Source organism: Haematobia irritans, chromosome 2 (genome assembly GCF_050003625.1).
Source record: "Haematobia irritans isolate KBUSLIRL chromosome 2, ASM5000362v1, whole genome shotgun sequence".
NCBI lineage: Eukaryota > Metazoa > Arthropoda > Insecta > Diptera > Muscidae > Haematobia > Haematobia irritans.
The window spans coordinates 94315821-94333845 of record NC_134398.1 but is presented as its reverse complement, the minus strand read 5'-3'; the positions used below and the strand labels follow the sequence as shown (position 1 = coordinate 94333845).

Genomic DNA, 18025 nt, shown 5'->3' with positions numbered 1-18025 from the left:
TTAAAAAATCCATTTTTGGTTCTTAGCGTAACAACCCGCACAAGGTTATCCCTTCCTTTATGAATCTCAGTAACTCTTCCAAGGAGCCAGGTGTTGGGAGGGACATTATCTTCAGCAATCAGTACTAATGTTCCTATTTGAATATTTGCGCACTCGGTTTTCCATTTTATTCTTTGTTGCATTAATGTGAGGTACTCTCTTGACCATCGAATCCAAAACATCATTTGTATGGCCTGTATCCTTTTCCAACGGTTAACGTGGGAAATATTTAAGTCTTTCTCTAAAACAGCATCTGGTAGCGAATTAAGTGGCCGGCCAACCAAAAAATGGCCAGGGGTCAATGCTTCCATGTCATTAGGGTCACTAGATAAAGGGCAGAGTGGCCGAGAATTCATTATTGACTCAATTTGGGCTGCAACTGTGGATAGTTCTTCGTACGTCAGTGACGTTGAGTTTACGTGACGTGTTAACAATTTTTTAGCAACCTTAACGGCGCTCTCCCACAAACCACCGAAATGAGGAGTACGGGGAGGGATAAAGTGAAATTTTACTCCTTGGTTTGAGAATTCGGTTATCATCTGAGCTTTGCCGGTTTCGGAGAATATGTGCTTTAATATCTGATTCATCTCATTAGCAGCTCCCACAAAGTTCGTAGCATTGTCACAAAATAAGTCTGAGCTTAGACCTCTTCTAGAAAAGAAACGCTTGAGAGAAGCAAGAAATGAAGGAGTGCTAAGATCAGATACTACTTCAATGTGACAGGCCTTTGTTAAAAAACAAACAAAGATGACCAAATAAGCCTTTTGAGGGCGTTTTCCCCTAAGTTTGAAATGAATATGTAATGGGCCTGCGAAATCCATTCCAGCGCATTCAAAAGGTTTAAAATTCGGATTGACTCTATAGGATGGTAAATTTGACATCTGTTGGACTACTGGCGTGGGCTTATTTCTGAAACAATTTAGACACTGTCTAACTACCTTCCGGGTAACTTTTCTCAGGGAAATAACCCAATATCGCTCTCGTACGAAAGCCGCCAACGTCTGTGGTCCAACATGGAAATTTATTATATGTAAGTAATTTACTAACGTAATTACAACCGCATGATTACCTGGTAGAAGTAGAGGATGTTTCATGGCGTAAGGAAGATTAGAATATTTTAATCGTCCGCCAACTCTCAAGAGAGGTATATCGCTATTATCTATGAATGGACTTAATTTTTGCAATGACGATGATTTGATATCTCGATTGTTTTTCAAACTATAAATCTCTTTTGCGAAATGTACATTCTGGATATTAAAGACCAGGTAATGAAGGCCTCCTTTCAATTCCGATACCGATAAATATGAGTCCCTACTGCCTTTAACTCCTGATATGATAGACCTTCGCCATCGAAAAATATAAGCGAATACCCGTTGTAGCTTAAGAAAACTATTGCTAAATTTACAAGCCACTGTCAAATCAACGTACCCAACTGCCTTGTATTCACCTATTAGACTGATGGCGGAACGTCTCTCTTCCATCTCAGCTGTGACTTCCAACTTTGTCACACCAGGTTCTGGCCAGCTGTCCCTATGTCTCCACAAAAAAGACGGACCCTTGAACCACAACTGGGATTCCATCAACTCTGATGGATACATTCCCCTTGAAACAATGTCAGCCGGGTTGTCTTTACCATTAACCTTAAACCAATCACTCACTGAAGTCATACTTTGGATTTTCGCTACTCGATTGGATATAAATGTAGCCCATCTATTCGGATGCGAAGATATCCAATGGAGTACGATGGACGAATCAGTCCAATGGAAGATGCTATTTATCCGTATCGAACTACATTTATTCACCCTGTCTAGTAATTCTACTAACAAACAAGCACCTAATAGCTCTAGGCGGGGAATGGACAATGACTTCAGTGGAGCTACACGAGACTTTGCTGTCATCAATTGTACGTTTATATTGCCGCACTCATCCGTCATTCGTGCATATACCACCGCTCCATATGCAAGATTTGAGGCATCGGAGAACCCGTGTAACTCCAACGAAGTCATGTCACTATTCCCCCAAAAAGTCCTTGGAAAATGAAATTGGTTCAACGTCGTTAAATCCCTCTGAAACTTCCGCCAACGTGATGACTCTAATTGTGGCAATGATTCGTCCCAATCAAGTTTAAGCAACCACAATTGTTGCATAAAAATCTTTCCCAAAACGATCACTGGATTAATCAGGCCCAAGGGATCGAATAATCGAGATAAGGCGGACAAAACAGTCCGCTTAGTCACCTTACTGGTATCCAACTCACTGTACGAAAAAGAGAATTCATCTCTCTGAGTTCCACAAAACTCCTAACGTTTTTGTAAATTCGCCAGTTTTAATGTTTAATGAATCATCCATTGCATTCAATTCAATACAATTAGATCTCCATTTGTGCAACTCAAACTTCCCAGATTTTAACAAGTTGGATATCTCTGATCTCAAACTATGTAGTTCTGTGATCGAGTAGGCACCGGCTAGCATGTCATCCATGTAAACATTTTCTAATATGGCCCGACTTCCTAACGGGTAATTATCTTTATTATGCTCTGCTAAATAGTTTAAGCAGCGAACTGCCAAAAATGGTGCTGAGCTAGTGCCATAAGTGACAGTTTTCAAACGAAGAATTCGTATATCGCCATCCCTATTCTCTCTCCAAAGTATACACTGATAGTCACAATCGGCCTCGCTTACTAGTACCTGCCTATACATTTTACAGATATCACCCGTAAGGGCATATTTGTAAAACCTAAAACGGAGTAGTATATCAAAAAGTTCAGGCTGTAGGCGACAACCTACTAAAAGGTTGTCATTCAATGACTTGCCATTTGTTGATTTACAAGACGCATCAAATACGACACGCAATTTCGTCGTCTGACTCTCTAATCTTACTACTGGGTGATGAGGCATGAAATATTTCGGCGAACTCGCATTAGGTTGGAGAACTTCTAAATGACCTAATGCACTATATTCATTAATAAATGAGGTATATTGTTCCTTCAATTCAGGAGAAGATTCCAGTCTCCTTTCCAAGTGTAGAAATCTTCTAAGAGCTATTTCGTAAGATTTGCCTAGACTACAACCCTCGTCACGAAATGGAAGTTGAACAATGAATCTACCGCTTATCGTACGTTTCAAAGTCGCTAAAAAATATTCCTCACATTTCTTCTCTTCAGTAGAAAGTAATGAATATCTTTGGTGAGACAAGTTCTCACACTCCCAAAATCTCTCTACTATTTCACCTAAATTATTCGTTGAACCGTTATCCTCTGTACCATTTACTACTAGATTGACTGGGTTGCAAACCTTACTCGCACATTCACCCACGACCAACCAGCCTAACAATGATTTCTGTAGCATCGGCAGGTCATCAGCTAGCTTTATCTGTCCGACGGATAATAATCTGAAAAATAAAGATACGCCTAACAATACATCTACCCTCCCAGCCTTATTGAATAAGGGATCAGCTAGTTTTATGTTGTTGGGTAAATTCCAATGATCGGTTTCAACTGAACAATTTGGAGAGTATGACGTAATATCTTGCATTACATGTAATTCCAAATTACAGCTGAAATTCGTCACGCGAGACCTAATAATAGTGGACACTTTTTTTATGATATTTGTCTCATTTTGACCTATGCCGCCCACTACCATTGAAGTCGGAATGAAAGGTAATCCTAACTGAATGGCAATATCACGAGTAATAATATTCAACTGACTACCTGAATCCAGTACACAACGAGTCTCGTGAAAACCACCATTTACATCTCGAACGAGAATTCTAGCAGTAGCTAAGAAATTCATGGTCGATACAGCTAGCATTGAACTGTACAAGACTGAACCCTCCATCCGTTTGCCCATTTCAATGTCTCCAGTTTTAGATTTGTCACTCTTCAGATTATCCCTGTGTAATAAGTTATGGTGAGGTCTATTACAACTCTCACACATAGGTGCTTTACAATCTCTTACAGGGTGCTTCTTTTCTAAACAGAGAATGCAGATAGAATTCTTTTTCGCTTCGAAGTATCTTTGCTTCGGACTTAATGTCAAAAACTTCTGACAATGGCTCAGCTGGTGTGACTCTTCACAAGTTGGACACTGTTGCCTGGTATGGGCAATGGCCACAGATAAAACCTTCCCATGCGGATTTCGTTTCACATTCTTAATATGGCTATTCTTGTTTCCGCGAACAGAGTTATCATTTGAGTTATATTCGCAATTCTCTAACGAATGACAACGACCGATTAAAAAGGTCTCCAAATTTTTCCATGAAGGCAATTCCATCACATTTGAATCCTCATGCCATTTTGACAAAGTGTCCTCGTCCAATTTTAGTCTGACCAAGTAAAATATCAAAACATCCTTAAGCTCTTCGATGGACCCCAGACTCTCTAATGAATGTAAATGGGAATTTACCGCATCAATAAGACGTCGCAAAGATATTGATGACGGTTGCGAAATACGCTCTAAATCAAAAATTTCCTTCACGTGAGACTGGAAAATGACCGATTTATTTTCAAAACGCTTTCTCAACAAACCGAGAGCTTTTGGATAATTCTCCCCTGTTAACTCTAAATATTCAATGGTGCCTAAAGGTATGGTCCCTAAACATGATCGCAAATGGACGAATTTAGAAAGATCATCAAGATCGCCGTCGGAATCTACCATCGATCGGAAAGTGTTATGCCAATTAGTCCACTCAGTATATTTGCCAGAGAATATAGGCAACTTCAATTTCGGTAGATTGGACGAACGGCTTCCTAGGGCTACAGAAGAGTTTATAGTTTGATCAAATGTATTTTGGTCATTTCCATTGGCCGACCTTCTTCTTATCTGAGATATAGCATATAAAATCTTAGACTTTACTTGACAATATACCTCCTCAAACCGTTGCCGCTTATCATCTTCCTCTTCTTCTACCGAACTTTGCTCCAAAGACGTTTGCACATTACAAATTTGAGAGAACAGTGACTCAATCAAGCTCATGCGGGCTTCTAACTCAGGAATAGTTAAACTAGCGTGATTCTCAAAAATGTAATTTTTATTGCGAATTAATGAGTTAATTAAATTTTCGCGAGATTTAAATAAGTCCGAATATCGTTGGCTACTTTTTTGTCCCTTTGACGTTTTTAACATTAATCAATCAAAAAATACAAAATAATAACCTTTTGAAATATTTCTATCGTATTGATTTTTTATTGTTTTCTTAACACCACAATTTCTAGCTGATTTCAAACGCACTTTTCAAGAATAATGTAATTACTCAGATTTACCTGGACACACGTGTACAGTTACACAAGAGGTGATTGCATGGAATAATTCGATGATTCGGTTCTCAAAGCCAGTCTTTCCAATCATTCAGCAAAATTCGACTCCCCTAGAAGCGACCTTGTCGAAGTTAAGATTGGAGTCCTCCAATATTCGAAATTCCCAGAAAAAGTTAGTGGAATTTTTTTTCTTTTTAACTTTTATTTTTCACGTTGGAACTAATCATGTCCCTGCTCGGGCGCCAATGTTATCGCTGGAAGCTTTTTTCCTAGCGGAGCTATTTCCACCAAAAAATTGTACCCAAAAAAAACCAAGTTCTTCTATGTAAAAAGACAAAGTCACACTCTTTTTATTAAGAAGACAAGTGTTGCTAGGCTTGAACGATGATGTATAACTGAAGTTTATTCGAATTCAATTTCTTCTTACAGCTAAGTGTATGTATGTACAAAAAGATATATATACTTGATTCAAACAATGATATTTCAATATAGTTATGCTGACTAAGGCAAAAACAAATAATAAAGGGACAGTTACAGCAAAACCAGTATTTTACATTAACAACTTTTAAATGCGAGAGAATGCGAAATAAACGCAAACGCAATTTTGTAATTCATATGTGATATGCAAATGAGAACAGTGCTGGTTAGAAGTATGCCTCTTTTTTTACTATATTTATTCAAAGTGGCTGTAACAAACAAAAACCTTCTATAAAAATATTTGTAAATAATCAATTAAATACCAAAATTAATCTATTCAATTCAGATCGAACTTGTCTACAAGTTCGAAGCCCGCAAAAAAGACAACTTCGATCTGAATTGAATAGATTATTTTTTTTTACACGGGAATTTAAACTTTTAGTCCCCTCTACCAAAAGATGGGGGAGGAGGTGGGGGGTACATCAACTTTGTCATTCCCTTTGTAACACATCGAAATATTGGTCTCAGCCTCCGTAAAGTATATATAATATATTCTGGGTCGTTATGAAATTTTGAGTCGATCTAGCGATGTCCGTATGTTGAAATCACGCTAACTTCCGAACGAAACAAGCTATAGACCTGAAACTTGACACAAGCAGTTGTTATTGATGTAGGTCGGATGGTATTGCAAATGGGCCATATTGGACCACGTTTTCTCATAGCCCCCATATAAATCGATCCCCATATTTGGCTTGTAGAGACCCTAGGAGGAGCAAATTTTATCAGATCCGTTTGAAATTTGGTCCATAATTATACATAATCCCCATATACCATAAACCGATCCCCTAGATTTGGCTTGTCTCTGGGAGGAGCAAATTTCATCCGATCCAGTCGATAATTATATATAGCATTCAGTTACCGTTTTTGTTGGGTTACTACTTTTAGAACTGCAAAGAATGTATGACCTATGCAATACATTTGTCCACTGCTATTCAAAATAGTTCAACAGATTTTTGATAAATTGGCAGTAACGGCTCCTGCGTTCGCAATCACCAGTTAAATATATTATGTCATAAGTTAGCAATATAACATATACTATCCTTGTTTATCCAGTACTAATTAGATAAAATGAACCTAGTGTTATTTCAAAAATACCATTTATTATGTTTCTGTTTTGTGTACCACATATTCTTACATATTGTTTAAAATTTATTTTTCTTTCAGTTCAACTTATAATTGCAACCCCTGGACGAATTCTAGATTTAATGGATAAGAGAGTCGCTGATATGTCACATTGTAAAATTTTGGTTTTGGATGAAGCTGATAAATTGTTATCGCTTGACTTTCAAGGCATGCTGGATCATGTTATTTTAAAATTACCCAAAGATCCCCAAATTCTACTGTTTTCGGCCACATTTCCGTTAACTGTTAAAAATTTCATGGAAAAACATTTGCGGGAGCCTTATGAAATTAATTTGATGGAAGAATTAACATTGAAAGGTGTTACACAATATTACGCATTCGTCCAAGAACGCCAAAAAGTGCATTGTCTGAATACATTGTTCTCCAAACTTCAAATAAACCAATCCATTATATTTTGTAATTCGACACAGCGCGTAGAACTTTTGGCAAAGAAAATCACAGAACTTGGATATTGCTGTTATTACATTCACGCGAAAATGGCACAAGCCCATAGAAATCGTGTATTTCACGATTTTAGACAGGGTTTATGCCGCAATCTTGTATGTTCTGATTTGTTTACGCGTGGTATAGATGTCCAAGCCGTCAACGTTGTTATAAACTTCGATTTTCCAAGAATGGCGGAAACATATTTACATAGAATCGGTCGATCTGGGCGATTTGGACACTTAGGTCTGTAACTTCATTAAGCATGTCATATGAATAGTATATGCTTGTTTGCTTTTAGTTCTAGATACAACATTAGTATGGGTTAATCAGGCATTCTATAATTGGAGTCCTATCCAGTTCAAATCTAGCATGTATTTATTCATACCATTTGATCATCTTAACTAAAAGAAAACAGGCCTGATACTAATTAGCACAAGAGTTTAATTTAATTTAATTTTATTTTACAGGTATTGCTATTAACTTAATAACTTACGAAGATAGGTTTGATCTACACCGAATTGAAAAAGAGCTTGGAACTGAAATTAAACCAATTCCTAAAGTGATTGATCCTGCTTTGTATGTCGCTAACGTTGCTCTAAGTTCCGGAGAAACTAGTAACAATGATTTAAACAATTCCTGTATTGAAGAAGGAAATGTTAGCAAATAATATGCTATTCTGAAAAGAAGTTATATAAAAATTCTAAAAAGAAATATAATTGAATTTTTGGATTTTCATTTTTGTAAGATTCCCCTTATTATATTTTTTTAATAAAACAAGTTCTGTACAGTTTCTAGATCTGTATTTACTTTTGTTAAACTGACAAATCTAAATATGAAAGTAATATCTACAAATTGTGTACATTAAAATAAACAGGCTTGTTTTAAATTCAAATATATTAGCTTTGTTTCTTAAAAGTTTGGTGCCTATCATTGCATGGTTTGTACAATATTATGTTTATTCATGATGGGAAAAATTAAAAGAAATGCGTCTGTGCCTTAAAGGCCGGTACTATGTAGCAAAAAGGCTTAATTTGATAAAACTGAAAGAAAAATATTTTAATGTTAAATTATATTCCTTGGCTGTAATTGCTGTAACAATACCGTGGATAAATATTAAATGTTGGATTTTTTAGTTTTTGGTCTCATTTGTGCTTTGTAAATATTTCTTTAATGTTATATTAAACATGATGTTGAAGAGCCTCGAAAACTAAAATGGCTTTCGAAGAATCATTTTGTTGTTTTTCAAAATATTAACAAGTAGAGTTCATTTTCTCCAGAAAAATACACCAAATTAAGTCGAATAATAATAACGTAAGTAATACCATAGATTTTGTTGACAAAATATACGTTCCTAATTGAACGAATTGCTTATATTTCATTAAATTATCTCTGAGACTTCTTTAGAAAACCAACATATTTTATTTGACAGCTTGGGCGAATACTATGTTGGATGTATTCAGAAAAGAGTTGGAAGTTTGCAGGAAATACTTTCGGGAAGTTTTCTTGTTTAAGTTTACATTGAAAATAAATAACCGATAACCGGTTTTTTAAATATTAAAAACACCGGTTCTACCGGTCCACCGAAAATGGGATTTTATACAAACCCGACAATCGGTGCAAAACGAAAAACCGGTCGACCGTTTTGATCACTCTATGTATTACGTTACCACAAGGAACGATTTTATGTTGAACTCAATGGTAAGTAAACATACGTGTGAAATCATTACAGAAATACTCGGCAAAATTTCAGAGAAGAAGGTCCCAGTTTGTTGAGTTATGATTGTTTACAATATCACTATATTCCCATTCCAACAAAAAATGAGTCGCCAGAAAATTAGTGAAAATGTTCTTTTTTGAACCGGAAGTAGTGCAAAATTTGCGCAGAAGCAATGAATTTAAAATGGGCTTGTCATAGGACGGATGTTCACCATTTCAACAGCCGTTGCAATGAATTTTCATCAGTTCTTAAGGTGTGATCCGATTCGATCCAAAACACTTAATTGGATTTAAAAATTTTGTCATATTTTTCGAAATAAATAGTTTTTATAGTTCCCTTATGATTTTTAATGTATTCTAACGCTTGCGTAAAACATTTAACTCAAAATATTTGGAAAAATTCGCAATGGTAATTTGTACCATTTTATTAATTCTTACTCTCTTTTTAACCTTTTTGAAACAAAAAAAGTTAAAATTACACACAAAAAATAGAAAACAGCGAGTAATAAAAAAATTGTATTAAAAGAACTTCCTGTGTGGTTAAAATAAAGAACATCTTTGGGAGTACATATTTTGGAACTGCTTTTAAAGTTGTGCCTTTGGAAGAACTTCCAATTTTACTGGGATGGTACAAGATAAGTCTCAGTAGCTAAAAAATAACAACAATAAAACTATAGCTCAGAACAATGTCAAACTAAAACAGTTGTGTTTCTTTACCTGCTACTACTTTTACAAGTAAAGGAACACAACTAATATGAGCGCCTTTCGAGTTCCCGATCATTTTTGATAATTATCACAAACTTCTACTAGGAGTCGTTCGTTTCCTCCAAAAAGTAATAGAGAGCCAGATAGATCCAATTTGACACTTGAGATAACATAGTTGGGCCAAAACTACCCTTGTCTGCCGTGGGAGTCCTCTATCCTCCGGTGCTATGGGCGGCGGTCGGACTCCGAGAACAGGATTAACCTTGTAGCTTCTCACCGCTTCAGCTACAGTATCCTCATGAATCCTGTTCAGACCCGTCTGGTATGCTGCATTATCTAGAGGCTCTCTTTTGTAACGCTGGATTTCGGGCTCTAGAAGGTGAAGATCAACCCTTACATTCCTGGGTGGAGGTTGTCTATCCACAAGATAGTGATTCGGATGACAACTTCGATGGCAACTCAAGAGGTACTGCTTAGACAACATGTAGTTGTGTCGACGCACTGGGATGATCTTGGTCTCCGCATAAAGGTGATCCAGGGGTGTGCTGCGGAGACATCCTGTTGCGGTTCTAAGGGCAGCGTTCTGACAGGTCTGCATGTTATTCCACTGCGTATTGCTCGTTTGAGGTGTCCACACTGGCGCTGCATAGTTTACCACTGACCGGCCAATTGCGTTATATGTAGTTAACAAGGTTTCTTTGTCCGCACCCCAAGTGCTGCTGGCAAGCGGCTTGAGGACCTTATTTCTATTATCACAAATTGCAGTGGCATTGGCGGATGACTTAAAAAGGCTGTCGAATGTGACCCCGAGAATCTTGGGGTAATTTCTTGTCGCAATTATTTCGCCATCGACAACTGCCTGCGTACTTCCGCCGTCCATGTAGTGGATAGTGTGGCTGAGGATTTGGTGGGAGATATCCTCAAATTTCTTTCAGTGAAATAACTGGTAAGATCAGCGAGGTAGACATTCAATCGATCGCAAAAGTCATCAATAATGGGCCCGGATGCCATGATTGCGCAATCGTCCGCATAAGACACAATCTCGACGCCGTCAGGAGGGGGTGGAATCGAGGACAGGTAGAAGTTAAACAGTGCCGGAGATATCACCCCGCCCTGGGGAACTCCCTTTTAACTCTACGGGGTTTTGACTTCTTGTCCCTCCGTGTTGTTTCGTCCAATACCTCTTTGGCTTTTATGCAATTCAATTTATATCAAATTGGAGTGCATGTAATGCATATACTTTTTGTATTATTAAATAATATAATTGATATCTTTTTATATACAAATTATGAGCTTTTATTATGGGCAGCTATCCTATGCGGTTCAAAGATCTCGAAAGATACAAAAATATCAAATAATATACTATTACTCCGTTCGCCGTTTTGCTAGCTTCGTCTCATGTAACATTTCGTTTGGTGATTAAAAGATGAAGACAAATTTTTAATTTTATTTTATATTTGAAAAAGAAAAATTTTATTTCATTTCACAGCAGTAATGAATTTATTTCGATTACAAAAATATAGTGTTATTTAGTTGAACTTGTCAAAATGAGAGTGAATCCAAAGTCATTACTGAATCGAAGTGTTATACGTGTCTGCAATTCATTCGTTTCATTCTTTGGTAAACCACATTTTTTGTTTTTTTGGTCTGTCGTTAACACAAACAAAGCGGAGGTTTCCCAAGTCTTGAACACGCAACGTATAACTGACCATGTGAAAAACAATGATTTTCGAAATTTATCCCGCAAACACTAAGCGATTGGCCTCACGACTTGTTAATGGTGATTGCGAAAGAAAGGCGAATTGGAAATTGCAATCTTTTGTAGTCAAACGGAAGATCAGTCGGAATCATTGGCATTCGAGGAATACATACATTTTCACCTACGTACTTTCCGTTAATAATGGTTGCCTCAATCGAATTCGGTATAAGTCTTTTTACGAAAGTCGAGTTCCGTTGCAAAGCCGCGCTTCTATCATGAATGTTTCGAAAATTCGTGTTAGAAGCGGGCAATATGGTACAATAAATTCATTTCCGATCTTGATTTTTGACTTTAACTTTGATAGTTCGACCATTATCTTCTTTTGAATGCCGACGATAAACTGTGACTGTTTGCAACTAACGGTCGCGGATATCGTTTTGTGCACTTTCCTTCAGCCAAGCAAGGCGATAATGGATTTAATGCACCGCATGGTCCATGCACCATCTGTGTTGTCACAATGTCGTGTAGGTGGGGATCAGTGAGTGGAACAGAAATTACAGCGGATATGATGTCATCCACTTCCTTTGAATGTAATTTGTTCAGCAACCAAATTAGTATATGAGCATGTGGTAGTCCACGCATCTGCCATTCCACCGAGTAGATATAACAACGTGTGGCACCAAAAACTCGATACGTAGTAACATGCATCATAACCTTGAGTTTTTGCTGAAATACTCTGGCGATCTTGCGGTTTTTGGCCCGGTTCCAACTCACGTTCTATTTCCGTCCACTTCGGATTGCATGTGAACGTAATAAATAAATCCGGAGTTCCATAATTTCGCACGTACGTCACAGCGTCTTGAGCGTATTCGTGCATGTGACGTGGGCTTCCGGTATAAGATGATGGGAGAATCGTCAGACGTCCATTATTCTGAACATCACCATCTGAATGAATAGCATCACGCAAGTGAATATAGTCCTTAGATCGTAGCTTTGCCTGATTGAATCGGATGAACCCTAAACGTTCGGTCTCGACTTTGACATACATATGGACAGCGAATAGCTGGAATAGGCGACCGCACTTAAGAATGACATTCTCCTCATGTATACGATACGCATAGTAATTCATTGTGCTTAGAAACAAATAATAGCAATAAATAGTGTGTACCTGTAATTGAATCGACAATCTTCAACATGATGTCGTATCCGTCTTGCCCTTGCCAATAAATGACTGGATATTGTAACGCATTATGCGCTTTACAGACTATCAGTTATTCCGGACGGAATGTCGGTTTTTGTAAAGAATCTTACAGTGTGTCGGATTGATACGACTTGTCGGCGATCACTAAATAATCGGTAAATGTGTTATCGATCCCATAAACATGCAGCAGTATCGATTATGCCTTCGGACTTAACTGATAATGTGCACAATATATGGGATATGTTCGACACGAGCACTGTTGTCCGGAATAACTGATAGTCTGTAAAGCGCATTATGCGCTTTACAGACTATCAGTTATTCCGGAAGGAATGTCGGTGTTTGTAAAGAATCTTACAGTGTGTCGGATCGATACGACTTGTCGGCGATGACTAAATAATCGGTAGATGTGTTATCGATCCCATAAACATGCAGCAGTATCGATTATGCTTCGGACTTAACTTATATGTGCACAATATATGGGATATGTTCGACACGAGCACTGTCGTCCGGAATAACTGATAGTCTGTAAAGCGCATTATACAAACGATGTGTCTCGTTTACACGATGCATGATATTGCTTCTTCGCTGAAGCTGATCCACCATCGACGAAATGAAATAAATTGCAGAAATTGATGCGGTTTCTCTAAAGTTGGCACCATTGAACCATGCAAATGATATATTTGTCCTTGTTTCTGTATTTGCAAACAATCATTTATTGAAGAAATACGGAGTAACTTCTGATCGAGTGGTGTATACGTAGTTGTTATGTGTTGCAATTCATTGTGTTGGTGTGAATGATTGGTTATGTGTGTTGTATCTTTTTCCTTGCAAGTCGACATGAAGCCGCCTTCTCGAATGATATTAGCTCCAAAGGAAGTCATGCGAAAGCAGTTATTGTATTCAAGGATGCTTTGAAGAAAATTGCAGGAATCGGGATCACTTCCATCGAACAATGATTTCAGTGGCTGTTGTGGTGTAAGTAATGGATCCAGTTTGACTTTTCCACTTGCCCAGCACAACCCAGCCGTTTCTCTTTTGAACTTTAACGCATATAGTCGTCATTGGTCCAATATCTAAATTTTCATCATCACTGCAGTTCGCAATGGGATCATATTGGAATGTCAAGCGATTGTATGATGCCAATGATCTTCGTGTGCTCACGCGTTGTCTCAATCGGGCACAATACATGTATTTGATTTGATGATTTCCAATTGAAATGCTAGTAACATAAGCGTAGGAAGGCCTCTGGGGAGTGGGCTTAGATTCCCCCCAGAAAAATTTTAGCTCCCCCAGAATTTGAAAACCTATTTACGATTTTACATTTTTATAAAAATTAAACAAGTATATACTCGTACAACGCACAAAGTTGCACTAAAGACTTTCATGCACAATCGAATTACTTGGGTTGTGGTAGAAGTCTGATATTTATGAAATAAAGCTGTGGTTGAACTTATGATTTAGTTGAATAAAAAATAGTAATTGATATTAAAACTATTCTTTCATAAATTAATATCTTAATAATGCTGCAAAAAAGCGTCGCCAAAAAAGAAGTGAAAATGTCCTTTTTGGGTCTGGAAGTGGTACAAAATTGGCGGAGAAGCGATGAATGTAATATGAACGAATGTCCGCCGTTTCAACAACCGTTGCAATGAATTTGCATCACTTCTTAAAGTGAGATCCGAATTCAGTGTTTTGAATGTGAATTAAAAATTTTGTGATATTTTCCCAAATAAAAAATTTTTATACTTTTTTATGATTTTTAATGCATTCTAACGATTGTTTGCAACGTTTTCCGTCGAATATTTTCAAATATTATCGATTTTTCTATAATGGATTTAGCATTTTTGTGGCAAAATTTAGATAATTTGAAAAAAGAAAACAAAAAATTACGCATTAAAATATAAAAAATGAAGTAAAAAAACTTCCTGTGTAGTTAAAATAGTTAACTTCTTTGTGAAGACATTTTTGGAAGTGCTTTTAAAGTTGTGCCTTTAGAACAACTCCCAATTTTTTGCTGGGAAAAGTGTGGAACTACCCTACGGGAAATGGATAACCTAAGAACGGGTACAGGACTAGTCCCTGGTGTGTATGGACCAGTCCCAGTTCTGATCAAAACGTATGGAAGGGACCGTCCACTTTAACATGGGTTTGTCATTGACGGAGTAAACTTACATTTTAGGACGCGTCTTGGACTCATCCCAAAGGACACGTCCTGGGACAATTTAGCAGGAGCAACCCATAAACAGGTCCTCAGGAACCAGTCTCGGACAAACTCTTAGAAATCTCTTTCAATTTGGGCTCCTAATCGAACCCGAAATGAAAAAAAAACTTTTGAAATACGTCGAACAAAAGGTTATTCTGATAATTTTATTTCACTAAATGTGAAAATTGCAACTAACTGGAGCACAGGTACCAGTTCTGTGATAGGTCCGTCAGTGGCAATTTGCACCAATTTCCCCGTAGGGTACTTTTAGTTGCTTTATTATAAATTGATTGTCGAGTTATTTTGATGTCTATTTTTTTATTCAATTTTATGAAATAAAACATTAGTTGAACCTATAAGTTCAGTCTATAAAGTTTTAGGTAGGGGGGCTATAGCCCCCCTAGGAAAATTGTCTAGCTACGCTAATGGTTAGTAAACGATTAAGTTATTTTAATATTTTTTTCACAATTTCACAGTGCCGGTTTGTCACATGAAAATTTGTCACATCACTTTTGCATACTAAAAATTTGCACAAAACACGTAATTGATTTGATGATGTTAATGCTTGATCTCGTTTGCTCAGCGTATATTCTGATGGTTCCCTATATATACCGGTGAAGAACTGAATTATATACGTATGTAATCTTTTTTTTGGCTATTTATATCACGGACTAACTTACAATTTAGAAGACGATGTTAAGAAGTTTTAAGATACCTTGCCATCGGAATATTACCACAATCCAAGTAATTCGATTGTGGATGACAGTATTTAGTAGAAGTTTGTTACGGATGCCCTTGTGCGACTAGGGGATATTATTTTTGGACACCGGCTAGCCTCGTCGACACCTCAGGCGTGGTCCCATCCCAAATATGGGCTGGGGATACTTCGTCGTTCTGAGACTGCCACGTAGGCGCCAATGTTTACCATATGAAACCCCCACGCCAATTTTCCCCTTTCGCACCCAGTGGTGAATTTATACTTTCAAGGGCTCCGCAACAAAACTCCAGACCTGATGATGAATAGAAATCAGGGGTGGTGTGCGGTGGTCCTGCTGGAATTGTTTCCGTGACGATATAAGTCACTGTAGCCCAACGTGGGGAACTCCCACACCCTGAGAAAAAGCCGGGCATTACTATAGTTATCAGGGAAGTATACCATATTAATTCCACCATAGTCCTGATACTTTGTGGCAAATCTTTTCCCATTTCAGGAATTGCATGCGCACTTATGGCCACATTGTTCAAGTTGCCGTCTCAAAAGTACCATGAGGTAAGGGACAAAAAAAAACTGAAAACAATATAGGCATATTATCAGTCCGTATAATATACACAGACAAAAAAAAATATCACCAAAATATTCTCAATTAGAAAGTTAATTGAAGTTGAACAAGTTTTCAATTAATAAATTAATTAATTTTTTAATCAAGTTCGGTAGACTAAGCCAGTAAAAAAAAGTGATGAATATTTTTTTAATTCTTAATTAAAAATATAACTCAGGCAATCGTTAATCCAAGTAAAATCTCTTGGCCCATTAAGAAAGTAATTGAAAATAAACACTTTTTTTTACTAAAAAAAATTAATTGAGTTTTGTAATCAACATCAATTAAATTTTTAATTAAACCGATAAAAAGATTAATTGAAATTCGCTAATGAAATAAATTAGTTTTTTAATCACGATTTTTTTATGATCAATTAAAACTGTGATATATATACTATCATTTTCGCGATTGAAGACATTTCAATAAAAAAAATTAATTGGATCAATCAATTTCGTGATTGAATCAGAAAAACAATTTTTTTGTCTGTATAATTAACAATGATATCACAGCTAGGTTCCATTGCACTATAGATTAGAAATATTGCTATATTAGGACAAGCACAAACACAAAGAAACTTATCCTAATATTGCACTGAGAAAAATCACAGATTCTAATTCTATATTGCACTACGTCTTGATGTCCTTTACATGATAAATGCCAATCGGTTTGCCCTGTAATGTTTCCACCTCATACATATTTTGTCCGATGGGTTTAACAATTCGACATTTCAAGAATTTTCTACAAAATTTTGCGTTGATATTCTTTGAAAAATCCGATTGCACTATGTTCCGCCGGTATACCTCTTGTCCTGGTATAAATTTCACTACTCTAGCTCTTCGATTGTACCTTTCTGAACTTTGTTCATATGCCTTATGCAAGTTATCCTTTACTTTCACGCGTATCATTTCCAACTTATCAGATCTATCCAGTCCCTTTATTTCATGATCTGACATGGACATTAATTTCCGAGCCAATTTGTAATCTGCGCCATTTGAAAACATGTGACATCCAAACAACGCGAAGAAGGGTGTCACACCTATGGCCGAATGGACTGAAGTTCTCAAAGCACATTCAATTTCAGTAAGGTACATATCCCAATCTCGATGGTCGTCTTTCAAATAAGCCCTTATAGCAGTTAACACAGATTGATTCACCCTTTCTGAAGTATTTGATTGGGGTGAATACACTGCAGTCTTGATGTGGGTGATACGATAAGCCTCAATCATTTCTTGAAAAGACTTAGCCGTAAATTGAACTCCGTTATCGCTGTGGATCACTTCAGGCACCCCAAATTTAAGAAAAATTTCCTCTACTAAAAATCTGATTACATTTGTAGCCGTAGCCTCTTTCATAGCCTTGAGGAATGTAAATTTGGTGAAGTGCTCCACAACAATGAATATATACGCATTACCCTTCTTTGATCGGGGATATTTACCCAGAAAGTCTACATACAATTTCTGAAACGGCCTATCGCTAACCACCTCCTGACCAATTCCGGGCATTAATTTTCGATTCGACGATTTGGATTCCTTACAAATTTCACAATCCCGTACATAGTTTCTTATCTGAATCCCCATCCTAGGCCAATAAAAGAATCGTTTCACCCGTTCTATCGTCTTAGCCATACCGCCGTGAGCTAATGTAAAAGATTTATGAGCCTTATCTATAATTTCGTGGGTAATACCGGCCGGAAGCCATAATTTCCATTGAAGTTCTTCAACTTCCGGATTCACAAGAATCATTTTGAACACCATGCCATCTTCTATCTTCAGGTCAGGTAAATTGTCCTTGTTTTCATTCACATGGCGTATTAAATCCAAATAATCATCACTTCCGAACTCT

At 37.1% G+C, this 18025-nt stretch overlaps 1 protein-coding gene across 1 annotated transcript in view; it reads left to right on the top strand.

Moving 5' to 3' along the window:
* The window catches only part of me31B (ATP-dependent RNA helicase me31b), a gene marked incomplete at its 5' end in the record, with an annotated part of 85937 nt that extends 77705 nt beyond the window's left edge, over positions 1-8232 (top strand). Inside the window, 2 exon segments of the mRNA XM_075295622.1 lie at positions 6936-7583; positions 7808-8232. Of these exon segments, the coding sequence (XP_075151737.1) occupies positions 6936-7583; positions 7808-8007 (848 nt within the window). The 3' untranslated portion in view covers positions 8008-8232.
* Between the last annotated feature and the right edge of the window lie 9793 nt (positions 8233-18025).